The 21011-nt window shown below is 41.5% G+C and overlaps 1 protein-coding gene across 2 annotated transcripts in view; it reads left to right on the forward strand.

Moving 5' to 3' along the window:
• Positions 1-20144, forward strand: part of LOC149267627 (telomere repeat-binding factor 1-like) — a 182773-nt gene extending 162629 nt beyond the window's left edge. Inside the window, exons 5-7 of one of the 2 annotated variants that reach the window (XM_089433751.1) lie at positions 19006-19089; positions 19194-19557; positions 19707-20144. In XM_089433751.1, coding sequence (XP_089289877.1) covers positions 19006-19089; positions 19194-19557; positions 19707-19726 — 468 coding nt within the window. In that variant the 3' untranslated portion in view covers positions 19727-20144. Of the gene's footprint in view, positions 1-19005; positions 19090-19193 lie in introns of both variants that reach the window. The other variant, XM_089433752.1, reaches the window with a different exon arrangement.
• Positions 20145-21011: the final 867 nt, after the last annotated feature.

The raw sequence follows: 21011 nt of genomic DNA on the forward strand, positions 1-21011 counted from the left end.
TTCTGTAAAATTTCCAGGATTTGTGTTTTCAGCAATATTTATTTTTTCAGCTTGTTAAATGTATAGTTATGGGAAAGGGCATTTAACTACATGGGAGAAATAAGGTGAAACTGAAAACCGGGGTGGGAAAACAAAAATTTCTACATGCTATTAGAGCTTGAGTGCTGAAGGGTAGTTTGGGACAGCAAAAGGAAAAATTACAGTTGTTGATTTTTCACTCAAAAAATTCCAGCAAGCTGATTTTTTCATAAACAGCAGTTTTACCTTTACCACAGCAGTGCTATTTTTCAGTTTTAGGACAGCAGGATGTCATTGGGATTGAGGGTGGAGGATAGGTTGGATGGGCATACAAATTATAGTGTTTGGAAGGAGAGAATGCAGAGTATCTTTGAGGAGGCAAAAGTCTGGGATATCATGGTGCATACCACATAGAACCCTATTGTTGTGCCTACTGATGCTACTCAGTTGACAGCTTATAATAAAAAGAACAACAAGGGTAAGAGGCTGATTCTAGACGGAATCAAAGACCATTGCATTCCTCATGTGAGAGGAAAGAGCAATGCCTATGACATGTGGACAACATTGTCCAATCTCTACCAGAGTACCAATGAGAAGTGGAAGATGGTCCTGAAGGAGAAGCTGAAGAACATTAAGATGGGTAATGATAGTGCAGCTGGATATCTCACAAAGATTGCTAATGTGAGAGATGAGTTGGCGGGGATTGGAGAGGCCATTCCACCTACTGAGTTGGTGCGGATTGTAGTGAATGGCCTCCCTCGTTCATGGTTGAACTTTGCTGATGGGGTTTGTGCACGTGAGACCCTTCCCACATGGGAGAGGTTTTGGGATGATTGCATTCAGACAGAGATCAGGAAAGATCAGCTTGGGGCAGCCAAGCCAGTTGAGCAGGATGAGGATGTAACACTGGTGGCAGGAGGCAAGAAAGACAAAGGGAAGAAGCAGGCTTCCACAAGCAGTGGTGGGGGCAAAGGCAAAGGTAAAGGTAAACAAGGTAATACATAGAAGGACTATTCCAAGGTGAAGTGTTGGAATTGTCAAAAGATGGGACACTATGCAGTTGTGTGTTCGGAGAAGAAGAAGAAGAAGGGGAAGAACCAGGACGTGGCAGCTTCAGCAGAGATTGAGGACTTTGCAGGTCGTTTTGACCGGGAGTTTGCGTTCACTACGTGTGAGTCCTCTAGTGCAGGATCACCTGCCACACAGGTTCAGAGGGAGCATGCTTTTCCCTCGATTAGCGGAGCATCTTCAGGTATTTGGTATGTGGACAGTGGGGCTTCACATCACATGACAGGAGTCCGTGAGTACTTCTCAGAGCTTTCAGAGAGTGGCACTGATATAGAGGTAGTACTCGGTGATGACAGAGTTGTTAGAGCAGTCGGGGTGGGGACACTGACATCTCAGAGGGAGTCCAAACCTCCCTTGAAAGTGTCAGATGTTCTTTATGTGCCAGGGATGAGGAAGAACTTCATATCCGTCTCAGCTTTGGAGGACAGAGGATATGAAGTATTGTTCAGGGGAGGACAGGTGTTGATGTATCCCAGGGGCACTCCAGCTGATTCAGCTAGAGTGATAGGTGTACGCCATGCAAAGGTGTACAAGTTTGCATTCCAACCCCTTTTGGCATTGAGCAGTAGTACCGACAACAGAGCTAGCAGTTCTGAGCTGTGTGAGATTTGGCACCACAGGATGGGACATATGTATCATGGAGCCTTGAGGACATTGCGGGAGATCATTACAGGTGTGCCAGATTTTAGTACTGATCACTTTGATACTTGCAGAGGTTGTGCGATGGGCAAGTTTGCCAAATCCCCTTTTCCCAGCGGTGACAATAGAGCGACTAGGATACTTGATTTGATTCATTCCAATGTGAGCGGTCGGATGTCTCATGTTTCCTTGAGTGTATATGAGTACTATGTTTTATTCATTGATGATCACTCCAGGAGGACCTGGATTTATTTTTTGAAGATCAAGAGTGAGGTCTTCAAGCGGTTTCAGGAGTTCAGAGCTCTTGTGGAGACACAGACAGGTCGAAAGATCAAGTCCCTGAGGTCGGACAATGGAGGAGAGTACACCCTCGGAGAGTTTGTTGATTATTGTGCGGAGGCAGGCATTAGGAGGGAGTTCACTATTCCTTACAACCCCCAGCAGAACGGGGTTGCGGAGAGGAAGAACAGATCCATCATAGGGGCTGCCAAAGCCATGTTACATGATCAGGGGTTGTCATTGTTCTTGTGCGCAGAGGCCTGCAACAAAGTTGTTTACTTGCAGAACAGGAGTCAGCATCATGCCTTGGGGCACATGACTCCGGAGGAGGCTTTCTCTGAGAAGAAGCCTGATATTGGTCATCTTGATATCTTTGGATGCATTACATACTCCTATATACCCAAGGAGAAGAGGACCAAACTAGAGCCCACCGCAGAGAAGGGTATCTTTGTGGGCTACAGTGAGACCTCAAAGGCCTTTCGGATTTACATTATTGCACAGAGGAGAGTTGTTGTCAGACGGGATGTGAAGTTCGAGGAGGACAGGGCCTTTAGGAGGTCACGGGAGTTAGAGTATCTGGATCAGCCAGACCCTCAACAGCAGTTGAGTCAGTCGCAGGGATCCAGTGGGCAGGGATCAGGAGGATCCGGAGGTACATCTATGAGGATGTCAGGTCCGTCAGTGAGCAGTGGCTCGCCGAGCCAGAGGGGTGGTGCTCCGGGCAGCATCCAGAGCAGTTCACAGAGTAGTTCACTAGGGAGTCCACTGATGGACAGTTCACACGGTACCTCAGCTTCTATAGGTTCAGGTGCAGGTAGGAGGACAGCAGACAGACAGTCAGGAGTTCAGGCTCCTGATGATGATGTTGAGGAGGAGGAGTTTCATTCTCCGGTGGGAGAAGTGCGCTTAGGGAAGAGGAAGCCCAAGTGGCTTCAGGACACGTTGAGAAATGCCACATCTGTTGCTGAGCCGAAGAGGCCGGTTAGAGAGAGGAGACCACCTGAGAGGTTTTGTAGCTATATGGCGATGGTTACCAGCATCCTTGACTCTAAGCCTTCTAGCTATGAGGAGGCAGCTAGCCAGTAGGTCTGGAGAGAGGCCATGCAGGAGGAGTATTCTTCTATCATGAAGAATGATGTTTGGGAGGTGGTGCCGATGCCCGAGGGCAAATCCGTGGTTACTTCCAGATGGCTTTACAAGGTAAAGCATGCTGCAGATGGTAGCATTGAGAAATTCAAAGCGAGGTTTGTGGCTAGAGGGTTCTCCTAGGTAGAGGGAGTTGATTATGAGGAGACCTTCGCTCCCGTGGCTCGATATACTCCGATCCGCTCCATTATATTGATAGCAGCAGAGATGGGTTGGAAAATCCACCAGATGGATGTGAAGACTGCATTTGTCAATGGCTTCATATAGGAGGAGGTGTACATTGAGCAGCCATAGGGCTTTGAGGTGCATGGGAAGGAGTCCCATGTGTGCAGACTGAAGAAGGCCCTTTATGGCCTGAAGCAAGCTCCCAGAGCTTGGTACTCCAGGATAGATACATATTTGCAGTGGATGGGTTTCACAAAGAGTGAGGCAGATCCGAACCTTTACTTTATTGTGATTGGTGAGGAGCCTCTCATTCTGGTGTTGTATGTGGATGACTTGGTCATTACAGGTGCAGAGAGACTCATAGAGCACTGCAAGAGAGATCTTGCGACGGAGTTTGAGATGAAGGACATCAGCTTGATGCATTACTTTTTGGACTTGGAGGTGTGGCAGGAGGAGGGGCATTTCTTCCTGGGGCAGGGGAAGTATATTGTGGACATCCTTAGCAGATTCCACATGGAGGATTGTAGACCCATGTCGACACCGATGATCACCAACTGGAAGAAGCTTCATGCTTCGGATTCCGAGTTGGTGGATCCCACATTGTACAGGCAGCTGATTGGTTCCTTGATGTATTTGGTCAACACTAGACCAGATATCTGTTTTGCAGTCAACACGATGAGTCAGTTTATGTGTGAGCCTAGGAAGGTTCACTGGGTGGCTGCAAAACACATTTTGCGATACTTGCAAGGGACAGTGGATTATGGTCTGGACTACAGGCAGAGAGATGGAGTGAGATTGGTAGGATACACTGATTCTGATTGGGCAGGTTGTGCTTCTGATAGGAAGAGCACTTCAGGGTGCTATTTTGGGTTGGGTTCAGCAATAGTGTCATGGTTCAGCCGGAAGTAGCAGTCAGTAGCACTGAGTTCAGCGGAAGCATAGTATATGGCAGCCAGTCTAGCTAGTTGTGAGGTTATCTGGCTTCGCAAGATGTTGTTTGGCTTATTTGGTCAGCCGTTGAGACCTTCAGTGATTTACTGTGATAATCAGAGTTGCATTAAACTCACGGAGAATCCAGTATTTTATGACAGGTCAAAGCATATCAGGATCAGATATCATTTCATCAGAGACTATGTTCAGAAGGGAGCTGTGAAGCTTGAGTATATTTCCACTGATGAGTAGGTTGCAGATATTCTTACCAAAGCCTTACCATGGGGCAAGCATGTCTACTTCAGAGACAAGATGGGTGTGGTGAGGAACACCTTCCTCGGTAAGAGGGAGTGTTGAAATTTGGTACCGGAGGATAGGTGGTTCTCTTAGGCTTTAATCTTTGGCCTAGGGAAAAATGTCCAAAAGAATTTAATTTTTCTCCTAAAGTAATTTTATAATTTTTATAAAGTTAAATCTAATTTAAAAGTGACTTTAAGTGATAAAGTTACTAAGTCTAATTTTAAAGTGACTTTTATAAAGTCAATGAAAAATTAGAAAGGAAAAGTGACTTTGGAAATAAATGACTAAGTGGGTCTTTATTAAAGTGGGGTGAATTAAAAAATAAAAAGTGAGATTTAAATGAACATTTAATCTCAGCCTTAGATCTTAATCTATTTCAGCCATTGGATTTAGGGATCACCCAAAAGTCACTTGGATCACCCAAAAGTCAATTGGGGTTAGATTAAAGGAGGAAAATGAGGAAAAGGTCATTCATTCTTTCATGAGCAGATTGGGAGAAGGAGAGCAAGAGAGCAACGGAGATTTCTGAGCAGGGAGGAGAAGGAGACAGCAGCTTGGCACACATTCCAAGGCAGCAGTTGAGCAGATTTGTACAACTGGTTCGGCACACAATGAAAGGTAGATTTTGGCACGATTTTCGAGGAGTGGTTTGCACAAAAACCGAGTAGTTTGCTGATTTTTCTGCACGCAAAATGAGGGCAGTACAACACATTTATTGCGGGCCATACAACGCATTTATTGCAGTCCGTACAACTGCATTTAATGCTGAAAGTGGGAACGAAAATCGAGGAGGTCGTACAACATTTATTGTTGTCTTGTTTGCTGTAATTTCCAGATTGCTGTGAGGCACGGGAAAAGAGATAAGTTGTAAATTTGCTTGTTGATTTTTTTGCTGAAAATTTCTTACTGTAAAAAGGCAATTTTCAGAAATAAAGAAGAGGTCTCGAACTGGTTTTCCCCAAGAGTTGTAGGGGGTTTTTCCAGGGTCAAGTTGACCAACAATCTCAGTGTTTAAATGTGTTTTAATGGCTGTTTATTACTGCTGATTTTTATTTCTGCAATTTCTAGCATTCTGTAAAATTTCCAGAATTTGTGTTTTCAGCAATATTTATTTTTTCAGCTTGTTAAATGTATGGTTATGGGAAAGGGCATTTAACTACATGGGAAAAATAAGGTGAAACTGAAAACCGGGGTGGGAAAACAGAAATTTCTACAAGAGGTACTACTGCCGAGATTATTCTCTGTTGGGTGAGCCGGTTTTGGCACCTAGATTGTATTCAGAAACTGCATTATAATAAAACCCTCAGATAGTTGCATCGGTTTTCCCGCATTGTGTTTTTCCGGGGACATTAGTCCAAAAATAATGGTGTCACTTGTGTGCTTGTTTTGTTTCTTTCAGTTGATGATCTGTAATGTGTTGAGCATGTACTTGTATATATTTTCAGTATTTACATGGTAAATAACTTGTTAATTAATTAGAACAAGTAGGCATAAATAAATTAGAAAAGTACATGAAGGGTTTCTAACAATTAGACTTAGAAATTCCAATAGAACTTAGGTGAGGAAGACTATCTCAGTCATAGTAGAGATCTCTTACTTCCTCTTTCTTGGATTTCTTCGTTTCAACTTCCTCCACTTCTTCGGTGATATGGGCTTCTTCTCTTCCTCTTTTGTTATTGTCCTTCTTGATCTTTGGACAATCTCTTTTGTAGTGCCCATATTCTGGACACCAATAGCATTGAATCTTGGTCATGTCCCTTTTTTCTTCTTCTGAGAACCAAACTTCCCAAATTTTCCTTTTCTTCTTGTCATGGTAGCATAAGCTTGATTTTGCTCACTTGCTCCCACATCAGATTTGGCCTTTAATCTAGATTCTTCAATCTTGCAAATTGACCATAGATCCTGGAATGGAGTAGCGTCTTTCTTCCCATAAATACTTGAAGTAAAGTTACCCCACTCCTTCGGTAGTGCATTTAATACAATTGTAGTCATTATTCTATCAAACACAACTTCTCCTAGATCTTGAAGTTGATCTGAGATCTCAGATATCCTCATAAAGTATGAGGCTATTCCGTCTAACCTTGACATCTTGAGCTTGTAGAGTTCTTGCCTTAATGAGATGACTTCTCTAGTAGTGCTCACGGAATACAACTCTACCAGTTTGTCATAGATTTCTTTTGTAGTTTCGAGTTTTGATACATATGGGATGAGGGGATCCTTGATGGATTCTATGAGAATTCTTTGAGCCCTAACTTCCCCTTTCATATACTTTGCAAGAGCTTGAGCATCTTATTTCCTGGTTTAGTGATAGATCCTTTGGCATGTTCCATCACGTCATTTTCAATGAGATTTAGATCTGTCCTTTTCTTCCATGCAAGATAGTTTGAAGCCCCAACCAATTTGTTGCTTTTTTTGCAAAAAGGCATTTTGACATATTCAGATGTGGACATAAACATACTTACTTGATAGGATGCTCCTTCTTCTTGTTTCTTTCTTGATGTTGATGATGATATAGAGAATAGAAAACTTCTCCTTGATGAAGATAGTTTTCTTCAATAATGATTCTTGATCTCACAACGAGGGAGATCCCTCATGATCCTTTGATTGTGAAGTCTTGTTGATGAAGAATAATCATGACTTCTTGATGATGTTTTCAATGGCAGGAATCTTGCTTCAACGAGAGATAGATTGCCTTAGTGTCTTGATGACAACGCCTTTAATCTAGCTTCCTTTGGATGAATAGTCTTCAAGACACTTCAACTTCAAAGTGATTAAGAGCAGATCCAGGAATGCTTCTTTGATTGATGATGATATGATCTTGATCTTGAAGTGATTTTCTTGGATGAATAAACTTCAAGCTTACTTTGATTCGTAGATCTCTTCAACTTGAGTAGATGTAGGGTTTTCCAATACTTCTTTGATCTACGGTTATGATGCTTCCTTGGCTTCAAGATGATCTTCGCTTTGATGCCTTCCTCGAGATTCGATCCTCGAGTGGCCCTTGATAAGATTCCCTTCCTTGATTTAGTCACCTTAGCTCTGATACAATGTTGAGAAATCTAGGGCATCGAGATTAAGTGATATCTCTTCTATTAGTAACTGGTTGTGAATGCTTTTTACTTTCTTAGCTAAGGATCTTCCTTTACTTAAATTAATAGTGTTCTTTTTCGTCAAACAACCACCAATGCATAAACCATAAAGAGACAAGAGACACAGAATATAGGCTATCAGCTAGGGCCAAAGCCTCTCCTTCTTGAGAGGAAAACCTGAACAAATTATTCTTCTTATAGAGATTCCAATTGACGAATACCAAGACCAAGACCCTTGACCTATTTTCCACTCCAAGACCAAGACACAAGTTCCCTTGATGAGATCCGTAGTCAACGATAGTCAACCATCTGCTCCTTCTTTCCTCTTGGCTCCTCTTCAACTTTGGTTTCCTTTTGCTTCAAACTTTGGGCCTCCTTGAATTAGGTTTGCAATTATCGACCCTAATTTAGAAAACCTAATTCATTCACAAGACCTTCCCTTTATGACTTGATTCCCTTCGCTTTAGAGGGAGATCCTTTCCTTGGTAACTCGGCTAGAGATACACCCTTGTCTTCTCTTGATTTGACCTTCTTACGGATCTGCAATACTTCGGCCCTTTTCTGCAACAAAAATAGTCCTTTTTCTTCACACGTGTGAGTGAAGGTTAACCCTAAAACAGACCCAAACAGTCCTCGCTCTTCCCTCCTTCCTTTCACTGGCTATAAGGCTTCTTTCCAAGTGATTCTCGCACTTCCTTACACTTAAGACCTTGACCGAAAATCTCTGCCTGAAATGATGCCGAGCTGCCCTATTTATAGTGGTTGGAGCCTATAATAACCTGACTTGAGAGAGAGTGAGCTAACATGTCTCTTTGTGTAGATTATTTACTTCATTTTGTAGCTGACTTGAAGGAGAGGACTTGCGCTTGTCGTGGAGGGTTTTCATACTTGTCTAATGACTCATACAAAATGTAACATGCCCAATAATGGTCCTTCATACATGACATAGACTCAAATTGACTTTTATGACTAGGTGACAAATCCTAAAGGCTCACAATGGGAGCCATCACTAAAATAAAATTCTTTGCTCATGATACCCATGAGACAAGCATTACAATAATACTTTTATTTTTCTTCTATACATCAATTACATAAAATCAGATTTACATGTCATTATGAAGACCGAACCTAGTTACGCTTTTCAATACAACTCTGTACATTCAATGTACCAACATATTTTAGTGGATCTTGGTTTTATACTTCTACCATAGGCCACTTTCACCAACTTGTGGAGCCATGCTAGTGTGGGAGATATGACATTCAAGGGGGGTTATGTGTTATTTTGATTATATGGCTGATGTAGAAATTTCTGTTTTCCCACCCCGGTTTTCAGTTTCTCCTTATTTCTCCCATGTAGTTAAATGTCCATTTCCATAACCATATATTTAACAGACTGAAAAAAATAAATATTGCTGAAAACACAAATTCTGGAAATTTTTCAGAATGCTGGAAATTGCAGAATTAAAAATCAACAATCAAAAACAACCATTAAAACACATTAAAACACTGATATTTTTGGTCAACTTGACCCTGGAAAAACCCCCTACAACTCTTGGGGAAAACCAGTTTGAGAGCTCTTCTTTATTTCTGAAAATTGTCTTTTTACAGTGAGAATTATTCAGCAAAAAAATCAGCAAGCAAATTTACAACTTATCTCCTTTCCCGTGCCTCACAGCAATCTGGAAATTACAACAAACAGGACAGCAATAAATGCTGTACGGCCTCCGTTTTGTGTGCAGAAAAATCAGCAAACTGCTCCTCGATGTTTGTGCAAAAATCTGCCTTTCACTATGTGCTGAATCAGCTGTACAAATCTGCTCAACTGCTGCCTTGGAATGTGTGCCAAGCTGCTGTCTCCTTCTCCTCCCTGCTCAGAAATCTCTCTTGCTCTCTTGCTCTCCTTCTCCCAATCTGCTCATGAAAGAATGAATGACTTTTTCCTCCTTTTCCTCCTTTAATATAACTCCAAGTGACTTTTGGGTGATCTCTAAATCCAATGGCTGAAATAGATTTAGATCAATGGCTGAGATTAAATGCTCATTTAAATCTCACTTTCTATTTTTTAATTCATCCCACTTTAATAAAGACCCACTTAGTCATTTATTTCCAAAGTCACTTTTTCTTTCTAATTTTTCATTGACTTTATAAAAGTCACTTTAAAATTAGACTTAATAACTTTATCACTTAAAGTCACTTTTAAATTAGATTTAACTTTATAAAATTATAAAGTCACTTTAGGAGAAAAATTAAATTCTTTTGGACACTTTTCCCTAGGCCAAAGATCAAAGCCTAAGGGAACCACCTGTCCTCTGGTACCAAATTTCAACACTCTCTCTTACCGAGGAAGGTGTTCCTCACCACACCCATCTTGTCCCTGAAGTAGACATGCTTGCCCCGTGGTAAGGCTTTGGTAAGGATATCTGCAACCTGCTCATCAGTGGAAATATACTCAAGCTTCACAACTCCCTTCTGAACATAGTCTCTGATGAAATGATATCTGATCCCGATATGCTTTGACCTGTCATGAAATACTGGATTCTCCGTGAGTTTAATGCAACTCTGATTATCACAGTAAATCACTGAAGGTCTCAACGGCTGACCAAATAAGCCAAACATCTTGCGAAGCCAGATAGCCTCACAACTAGCTAGACTGGCTGCCATATACTCTGCTTCCGCTGAACTCAGTGCTACTGACTGCTGCTTCCGGCTGAACCATGACACTACTGCTGAACCCAACCCAAAACAGCACCCTGAAGTGCTCTTCCTATCAGAAGCACAACCTGCCCAATCAGAATCAGTGTATCCTGCCAATCTCACTCCATCTCCTTGCCTGTAGTCCAGACCATAATCCACTGTCCCCTACAAGTATCGCAAAATGTGTTTTGCAGCCACCCAGTGAACCTTCCTAGGCTCACACATAAATTGACTCATCGTGTTGACTGCAAAACAGATATCTGGTCTAGTGTTGACCAAATACATCAAGGAACCAATCAGCTGCCTGTACAATGTGGGATCCACCAACTCGGAATCCGAAGCATGAAGCTTCTTCCAGTTGGTGATCATCGGTGTCGACATGGGTCTACAATCCTCCATGTGGAATCTGCTAAGGATGTCCACAATATACTTCCCCTGCCCCAGGAAGAAATGCCCCTCCTCCTGCCACACCTCCAAACCCAAAAAGTAATGCATCAAGCCGATGTCCTTCATCTCAAACTCCGCCGCAAGATCTCTCTTGCAGTGCTCTATGAGTCTCTCTGCACCTGTAATGATCAAGTCATCCACATACAGCACCAGAATGAGAGGCTCCTCACCAATCACAATAAAGTAAAGGTTCGGATCTGCCTCACTCTTTGTGAAACCCATCCCCTGCAAGTATGCATCTATCCTGGAGTACCAAGCTCTGGGAGCTTGCTTCAGGCCATAAAGGGCCTTCTTCAATCTGCACACATGGGACTCCTTCCCATGCACCTCAAAGCCCTGTGGCTGCTCAATGTACACCTCCTCCTGTATGAAGCCATTGAGAAATGCGGTCTTCACATCCATCTGGTGGATCTTCCAACCCATCTCTACTGCTATCGATATAATGGAGCGGATCGAAGTATATCGAGCCACGGGAGCGAAGGTCTCCTCATAATCAACTCCCTCTACCTGGGAGAACCCTCTAGCCACAAACCTCGCTTTGAATTTCTCAATGCTGCCATCTGCAGCATGCTTTATCTTGTAAAGCCATCTAGAAGTAACCACGGATTTTCCCTCAGGCCTCGGCACCACCTCCCAAACATCATTCTTCATGATAGAAGAATACTCCTCCTGCATGGCCTCTCTCCAGACCTGCTGGCTAGCTGCCTCCTCATAGCTAGAAGGCTCAGAGTCAAGGATGTTGGTAACCATCGCCATATAGCTACAAAACCTCTCAGGTGGTCTACTCTCTCTGACCGGCCTCTTCGGCTCAGCAACAGATGTGGCATCTCTCAAGGTGTCCTGAAGCCACTTGGGCTTCCTCTTCCCTGGGCGCACTTCTCCCACCGGAGAATGAAACTCCTCCTCCTCATCATCATCAGTAGCCTGAACTCCTGACTGTCTGTCTGCTGTCCTCCTGCCTGCACCTGAACTTGTAGAAGCTGAGGTACCGTGTGAACTGTCCATCAGTGGACTCCCTAGTGAATTGCTCTGTGAACTGCTCTGCATGCTACCCGGAGCACCACCCCTCTGGCTCGATGAGCCACTGCTCACTGACGGACCTGACATCTTCATAGATGTACCTCCTGATCCTTCTGATCCCTGCCCACTGGATCCCTGCGACTGACTCAACTGCTGTTGAGGGTTTGGCTGATCCAGATACTCTAACTCCCGTGACCTCCTAAAGGCCCTGTCCTCCTCGAACTTCACATCCCGTCTGACAACAACTCTCCTCTGTGCAGGATGTAAATCCGAAAGGCCTTTGAGGTCTCACTGTAGCCCACAAAGATACCTTTCTCTGCGGTGGGCTCTAGTTTGGTCCTCTTCTCCTTGGGTATATAGGAGTATGTAATGCATCCAAAGATATCAAGATGACCAATATCAGGCTTCTTCTCAGAGAAAGCCTCCTCCGGAGTCATGTGCCCCAAGGCACGATGCGGACTCCTATTCTGCAAGTAAACAGCTGTGTTGCAGGCCTCTGCCCACAAGAACAATGGCAACTCCTGATCATGTAACATGGCTTTGGCAGCCTCTATGATGGATCTGTTCTTCCTCTCTGCAACCTCGTTCTGCTGGGGGTTGTAAGGAATAGTGAACTCCCTCCTAATGCCTGCCTCCGCACAATAGTCAACAAACTCTACAAGGGTGTACTCTCCTCCATTGTCCGACCTCAAGGACTTGATCTTTCGACCTGTCTGAGTCTCCACAAGAGCTCTGAACTTCTGAAACCGCTTGAAGACCTCACTCTTGGTCTTCAAAAAATAAATCCAGGTCCTCCTGGAGTGATCATCAATGAATAACACATAGTACTCATATCCACTCAAGGAAACATGAGACATCCGACCGCTCACATCGGAATGAATCAAATCAAGTATCCCCGTCGCTCTGCTGTCACTGCTGGGAAAAGGGGATTTGGCAAATTTGCCCATCGCACAACCTCTGCAAGTATCAAAGTGATCAGTACTGAAATCTGGCACACCTGTAGTGATCTCCCGCAATGTCCTCAAGGCTCCATGATACATATGTCCCATCCTGCGGTGCCAAATCTCACACAGCTCAGAACTGCTAGCTCTGCTGTCGGTACTACTGCTCAATGCCAAAAGGGGCTGGAATGCAAACTTGTACACCTTTGCATGGCGTACACCTATCACTCTCGCTGAATCAGCTGGAGTGCCCCTGGGATACATCAACACCTGTCCTCCCCTGAACAGTACCTCATATCCTCTGTCCTCCAAAGCTGAGATGGATATGAGGTTCTTCCTCGTCCTTGGCACATAAAGAACCTCTGACACCTTCAAGGGAGGTTTGGACTCCCTCTGAAATGTCACTGTCCCCACCCCGACTGCTCTAACAACTCTGTCATCACCGAGTACTACCTCAATATCAGTGCCACTCTCTGAAAGCTCTGAGAAGTAATCACGGACTCCTGTCATGTGACGTGAAGCCCCACTGTCCACATACCAGATCCCTGAAGATGCTCCGCTAATCGAGGGAAAAGCATGCTCCCTCTGAACCTGTGTGGCAGGTGATCCTGCACTAGAGGACTCACACGTAGTGAACGCAAACTCCCGGTCAAAACGACCAGCAAAGTCCTCAATCTCTACTGAAGCTGCCACGTCCTGGTTCTTCCCCTTCTTCTTCTTCTTCTCCGGACACACAACTGCATAGTGTCCCATCTTTTGACAATTCCAACACTTCACCTTGGAATAGTCCTTCTGTGTGTTCCCCTGTTTACCTTTACCTTTGCCTTTGCCCCCACCACTGCTTGTGGAAGGCTGTTTCTTCCCTTTGCCTTTCTTACCTCCGGCCACCAGTGCTACATCCTCATCCTGCTCAACTGACTTGGCTGCCCCAAGCTGACCTTTCCTGATCTCTGTCTGAATGCAATCATCCCAAAACCTCTCCCATGTGGGAAGGGTCTCACGTGCACAAACCCCATCAACAAAGTTCAACCATGAACGGGGGAGGCCATTCACTGCAATCCGCACCAACTCAGTGGGTGGAATGGTCTCTCCAATCGCTGCCAACTCATCTCTCACATTAGTAATCTTTGTGAGATATCCAGCTGCACTATCATTACCCATCTTAATGTTCTTCAGCTTCTCCTTCAGGACCATCTTCCGGTTCTCATTGGTACTCTGGTAGAGATTGGACAATGCTGTCCACATCTCATGGGCATTGCTCTTTCCTCTCACATGAGGAATGCAATGGTCTTTGATTCCGTCTAGAATCAGCCTCTTACCCTTATTGTTCTTCTTTTTATACTCAGCCAACTGAGTAACATCAGTGGGCACAACAACAGGGTTCTGTGCGGTATGCACCATGATATCCTAGACTTCTGCCTCCTCAAAGATACTCTGCATTCTCTCATTCCAAACGCTGTAATTTATATGCCCATCCAGCCTATCCTCCACCCTCAATCCCAATGACATCCTGCTGTCCTAAAACTGAAAAATAGCATTGCTGTAGTAATGATAAAACTGCTGTTTATGAAAAAATCAGCTTGCTGGAATTTTCTGAGTGAAAAATCAGCAATTGTAATTTTTCCTTTTGCTGTCCCAAACTGCCCTTCAGCACTCAAGCTCCGATACCATGTAGAAATTTCTGTTTTCCCACCCCGGTTTTCAGTTTCTCCTTATTTCTCCCATGTAGTTAAATGCCCTTTCCCATAACCATACATTTAACAGACTGAAAAAAATAAATATTGCTCAAAACACAAATTTTGGAAATTTTTCAGAATGCTGGAAATTGCAGAATTAAAAATCAGCAATCAAAAACAGCCATTAAAACACATTAAAACACTGATATTTTTGGTCAACTTGACCCTGGAGAAACCCCCTACAACTCTTGGGGAAAACCAGTTTGAGAGCTCTTCTTTATTTCTGAAAATTGCCTTTTTACAGTGAGAATTATTCAACAAAAAAATCAGCAAGCAAATTTACAACTTATCTCCTTTCCCGTGCCTCACAGCAATCTGGAAATTACAACAAACAGGACAACAATAAATGCTGTACGGCCTCCGTTTTGTGTGCAGAAAAATCAGCAAACTGCTCCTCGATTTTTGTGCAAAAATCTGCCTTTCACTATGTGCTGAATCAGCGGTACAAATCTGCTCAACTGCTGCCTTGGAATGTGTGCCAAGCTGCTGTCTCCTTCTCCTCCTTGCTCAGAAATCTCTCTTGCTCTCTTGCTCTCCTTCTCCCAATCTGCTCATGAAAGAATGAATGACCTTTTCCTCCTTTAATATAACTCCAAGTGACTTTTGGGGTGATCTCTAAATCCAATGGCTGAAATAGATTTAGATCAATGGCTGAGATTAAATGCTCATTTAAATCTCACTTTCTATTTTTTAATTCATCCCACTTTAATAAAGACCCACTTAGTCATTTATTTCCAAAGTCACTTTTCCTTTCTAATTTTTCATTGACTTTATAAAAGTCACTTTAAGATTAGACTTAATAACTTTATCACTTAAAGTCACTTTTAAATTAGATTTAACTTTATAAAATTATAAAGTCACTTTAGGAGAAAAATTAAATTCTTTTGGACACTTTTCCCTAGGCCAAAGATCAAAGGGAACCACCTGTCCTCCGGTACCAAATTTCAACAGCTGATATTCAGCATTGGAAAGAGTTATGATGTAACACTCTCTCTCACTATCTCTCTTTGAGGGGTGTTGTGCACAAGGCCAATCCTATCTTGAGTTGGGTGTCCATACAACCATTGGCCTATGTACCTTGGCCACAACCAACCTATATTCAAGTTGGGTATCCATAAATCCACTGAAAGTTGTGTTTGAGTTACATATCTATAAACCTACTTTCAGTGGTATTCACATTGGGTATCCTTAAACCCAGTGTCAGAATTATATTAAAACAAGATATATTTGAACTAGAGATTGATAATCCATTGTGAGTGTTATATGTTGACCAGGACAAGCTATATTTGAGTTGGGTATCCATTAACCCACCCTTAGTGGTATTCAAGTTGGATATCCATAAAACCCACTGTTAGTATTCAAGCTCTCTTAGTTGTATTCAAGATTGGTAGCCATAAACCCACACTCAATATTGGAATTGGATATTTATAAACTCACTCTCAATGGTATTCGAGGTGGGTACCATAAGCCCACCTATAGTGTTATATTTGAGTGAGCTATATTTATGTTGGGTGTACATAAACGAACTCTCAGTGTACATGTTGGGCTATCCATACGCCTACTCTCAATTGTATTTAAGTTGTTGATATTGGAGCTAGTTATCCATAAGCCCACTCTTCGATGTATTCAGGTTGGTACGCATAAAGCCACCTCACTTTGTAGTCATTATTGTGTTTTATTTGGTTTCTAGGTTTGGCTGAAAGCTAATCTAGTCAATGACCTAGGTTGTTAACGCTGACCTAGTCATCATAATGGGCCCATAACCCTTCTTGGGGAAAGCACCCTACCCCTTGAGTTTTATATAAACACAACTCACCTCTCATTTATAACATCATCTTGAGTTGTTACTCCCTCTATACAAGTGATTTATTCTTTGTGATATTCCCACTGTAGGACACTTATGGTTTAGCTCTATTATTGCCAAGGTGATTTCATATGTGGGTGCACTTGTTATGGGTTTTACACTGCACTACCTGGTGTTGTTTTCTCTTTATTTATTTCATGATTTAGGGCTTGTTGGTTGGTCCCATTTGATTAAGGCCCTTCTTTTATGAACATTGAATCTCAACAATGTGGAGATAGTCCAAAAAATGCCTTTGAAGTGATCAAACTTGGTCTATTTGTAATCGTATAAATCCCAACCTCCTTCTCTAGTAGGCATCACACTCAATAAAGGTACTTTTCAACTAATTTTGCCTTAAATCACTTCGACCTATATAGGGCCTATTGTAGTTAAGTATATATATATATATATATATATATATATATAATGATGTTTAAGCATGTAATCACTCAGGTAATAAACTTTAGTACACAATATTTGATGTTAATGTATCAACTCCTTTCTAAAACAACGTACTTGTAGACTTGTGACAACATCACATAACTTCTAGTTGGAGAACTTTGGCAATCAAAGTTGCAATAGAGATTTTTGGCTGGTCTAGTTGGAAATCAAGTGGGATTTTCGGTTGGATTCGTAAAGTTAAGTTTAGGTGAAACATTAAAATTATTTCTTTCTTTAAAAAGGTTATGTTTCCTTGCATGTTTTTAATTATGATAAGTGTGAATCTTGGTCAAGTGATGGTAACTTATGTACATCATAATTCAAGAAACACATCCATGGACCATTTTATTCAAGCTGATATAGAGGGTCTGTTTAAATTTTCCATTGTAAAAATGACTTTATTATTTGTAGTATTGTATTACTTACTAACAACCTTTCCCCTTCATATTCCAAGCAGGCTTTATTCACCTACTGCTCCCGGATGGTTCATTACCAAGTCCCAAGTTGCACTCTAATGCCATTTTCTTTCTGCACTGTTAGTTGTAACAAAATTTTAATGCTTGTTTATAAAAGTTCCTAATTGGAATTGTTAGGCTTTGGCTTACTCTGAAAGTGTTTATGCCATGCTCGGGAAAGCTTCATGTGTTGGGGGGTCCATGGTGTGTTGATTACTCTTAATTATACTTATGATGGACATACATATTGAAAATAGCTTTCTCATGATTGTTATGACTTGACTTGATACTTATGTGGTGCACCTCCTTAGTGCATTGGAGATGTATGTGGTGCTCTCCCTTAGGGCATTGTAGATGTATGTGGCTTAGTGGCTTTCATCATGGAGTGCAGACACAGAGAGTTTTGTTGCTTTTGAGGAGGACAATCCACTTAGAGTAGCATTGGGCATCTTGGAGGAGGTCATGGAGCCCTAGATGGCATGGGGACACTTGGTTGCTTGTTTGGAGATTTGCACTTGGCAATGTTTGGCTTAAGTTAGGATCATGTAGGTGGGGTGGACCTGGAGGTGCACATGGCTTAGGAGGTAGCATTGGAGAATTGGAGGCCTTTGGAGGATCATACGACGTTTCTTGAGGAGCTCTTAGCCGTGGTAGCCTTGGACCCTTGTTTGGTGGGCATTGTAAGCATTGGAGCTTGACCACAACTTGACATGCTTCACCTAAAGTTGGAGCACTTCACATGTGGGCTCATCAAGTGATTAGTTAGGTTGCTTATGCTGGATTGCTTCCACTTGTTATTGTTGGCCTGCCTCACCTTTTATATATATAAAAGGAGGAAAGAGTCTTTTCATCACTTGATCATTGTTTCCTTATGTAATGGCATACTTGTGTTGGGGATGTGAGAGCTAGAGCGAATTAATCTCTTTTTACTCTTTATTGTATTTGCTTTCTTTTGTCTTGACTCTTGAGTGAGAAGGTTCTTGAGTAAATTCAGTGGAATACAATCCCATATATAACACCTTTCTCATCGGATACTAGACCCATCAGATTTCATTTGGCTGCTAATTCCAAAACAAGTGGTGATGTTATATCATTGCATTGAAGATAAATTGAGCTTGTGCTGAGCTCCAGTATTTGCATGATGTGCAATCTGCTTGTAAAACATTCATGTTGAAAACTGTTGTTTCGTTCTTTTGATTGGACTTCGTTAAATGCGCCCTATTCATTGTATTCTTGTTGGTAACATTTCTGGTTGCCAATATCAGCCTTCCTCCAGAGATTTTAGAGTATTGCTTCTACAGCTGGCATAGAGTAAAATTTATTGTTCTTTTTTGTAGCAAATTTAGGGTAGAGCTGAGGCATGCGGCATATCCTATTTCTGTATTCTTTTAAATTTGTCTTTAAATATTGCATATAGAAGTAGTAAATGTGGGTTAGGTTTTTCACTTCTCAGTATGTGCTACTCTGAAACCTGGTATCCCATTGAGTTCTTGAAGCAATTTCACATGGATCACAGGCATAATTAAGGTATCGCTGGATAGGAAAAGTATTTTATTCTAAAAAACACGAAAACGTTCAAGAAACTATATAAAATCCTTGTAAATTTCAATATGTCTATAAAAATATAGGCAAGCATTTTATAAATGGCATTCTAATAATTACTAATACCTGCCAATGTTTTTACACTTTACTATTTTTAAAATTTTCCCTGTTTTATACCTTTAACTTATATTTCTTTCTTCTTGTCACTGTAATGATTTTATCAGATTAATACGGTTAAATGTGTGCATACAGGAAAATCACCTGGCACCTCCAAACTTCAAAAAATTGTTGTCTCCGTCATTGAAGTCCCTAACAGAACGTGGTAAGCTGGTTAAGGTAAGCGACAGTGATTAGTAGCTGTGACATTTATCAAAAATATTATTAAATTATTAATAGAATCATTGTCCCTGATATTGTCATTTGTACTTGAGAGATTGTAGATGGGACAAAACTATATGGTTGGTGGCAGTTGGCAAACTGATGGATTGCCCAAAAGTGCACATTCACGACAGGAAGAGACAGACGGAAAACGTTTTCCAAATCTTATGAAGGACACTGCAAAGAAATTGAGAGAAGAGATACGGCTTATGACAAAATCTGAAATTGATGCGGAGCTTTCAAAGATGACATTGATGAATGCTGAAGAGGCTGCTGAAACTGCTGCTAAAGCGGTTGCTGAAGCAGAACTAGCTATTGCTCAAGCAGAAGAAGCAGCAAAGGATGCAGAAGCAGCAGAAGCTGATGCAGAAGCTGCTCAGGCTTTTGCAGAAGCAGCAATGCTGGCTCTAAGAAATTCTCGAAATTGTTAGTAATAGTCTCTGTATATGGCATCCTTTGCTAGAGCCGAGCAGTAGTAATGGCTTTAGCTTGTTAATAAACTGGCTGTATTGATTCTATTTTTCTTTGACATATCATGTACTAACTGTAAAGTCTGTACATTGTTTTACATACAGCTGTTAGAAGCTTGAGATGAAAGTGCACGAGACACCAGTGTATCATTTTCAGGTGGTCGTGCAAGCAATGGAAAACTAACAATGGTGATCTAGTGAAAAGAAATGAGAGGCAAAGTACATTACATCAAGTTTTTACTTTTTATATACCATTTGGCTTAAAAAACACCTGGAAATCTATCATCATTTTTATCCTCTTGGGTTTATTGAAAGCTGGGAATAGGCCATGATCTGAGTAGGAACTGCCTCATTCACACGTATGGCTGGGCAATTGATGAAACTGTCTAAAGAAGCAGCATCTGATCATGAATCTGGGTTATCAGGCGGGGACATTATAATTCAAAATGATTGCATTTTGGACAGTACATGTATTACTTGATTGCTTTCAAGTTTCAGTCTTGTGGAATGTTATGATTCCATCTGGATATGATTTTCAAGAGATTCTTCGCTCTCTAGGATTCTACTTTCGAGAGAAATATGTAATTTTTTGCTAAGCTTATCTAATTTCTTTTGTGTTTCAGTGGGGATTTTGTAATAGAATTGCCGTTGTCCTATTATGGATGCCGAATATTACAGACTCCTGGACAAATTGTATTATTACTGGCATTGTACCTTCAAGAATCTCATAGGTTTAAAATTCTGGCATGTGCAGTATGCAATATCTGGTCAAGATTTGAATTATCGTTCTCGAGTATCTTTGTGCTGTGGTTTTATGAATTTGCATGTTGCAAACATAATTTTGTGGTTGTAACGTGTAAAATTACACAGGTGTTAGTTTGGGTTTCCTGTTAACTTTTGATTGCTTACTCCATGGCACAGACCAGTCTGCTTTTCCATTTTTTTTTAATCGTTGTGGATAGTGGGATTAACCGTCATGATTACGATAGTAGTGTTGAGCGACATATCTCGAAATCTCTATATACCTCAACAGATGTTGTTTACTGAAGTTAGAATTGTGTGAGACAATTTAAATTTACGTAGCATATAAGATTTATAATATAATGCATTATCATATATCGCAATATTTTTTGGTTATTAGTTGCTGTATTGCAATGGGCTTAAATTTTGTTAATTACATATTACAGGTTAACATTGCTTAAGGATAAATCCAAGACTTTACACTATCAGGTACTATGTTATAAATTGTCAATTGTTTGACACATGGTTATATATATATATATATATATTTTTTTTTTTTTTCTAAGTAAGCTTAAATCTATTAATGTAACATATGGTACAGAGAGTTCTAGGCATCAGAGTGCCGCCATACAGTCAGCAAGATATCAAAAATTGAGCCGCCCACAAGGG

This window comes from Pinus tabuliformis, chromosome 6 (assembly GCF_031772625.1).
Source record: "Pinus tabuliformis cultivar Carrire ecotype Pingquan chromosome 6, CPIR1, whole genome shotgun sequence".
NCBI classification, from domain to species: Eukaryota; Viridiplantae; Streptophyta; class Pinopsida; order Pinales; family Pinaceae; genus Pinus; species Pinus tabuliformis.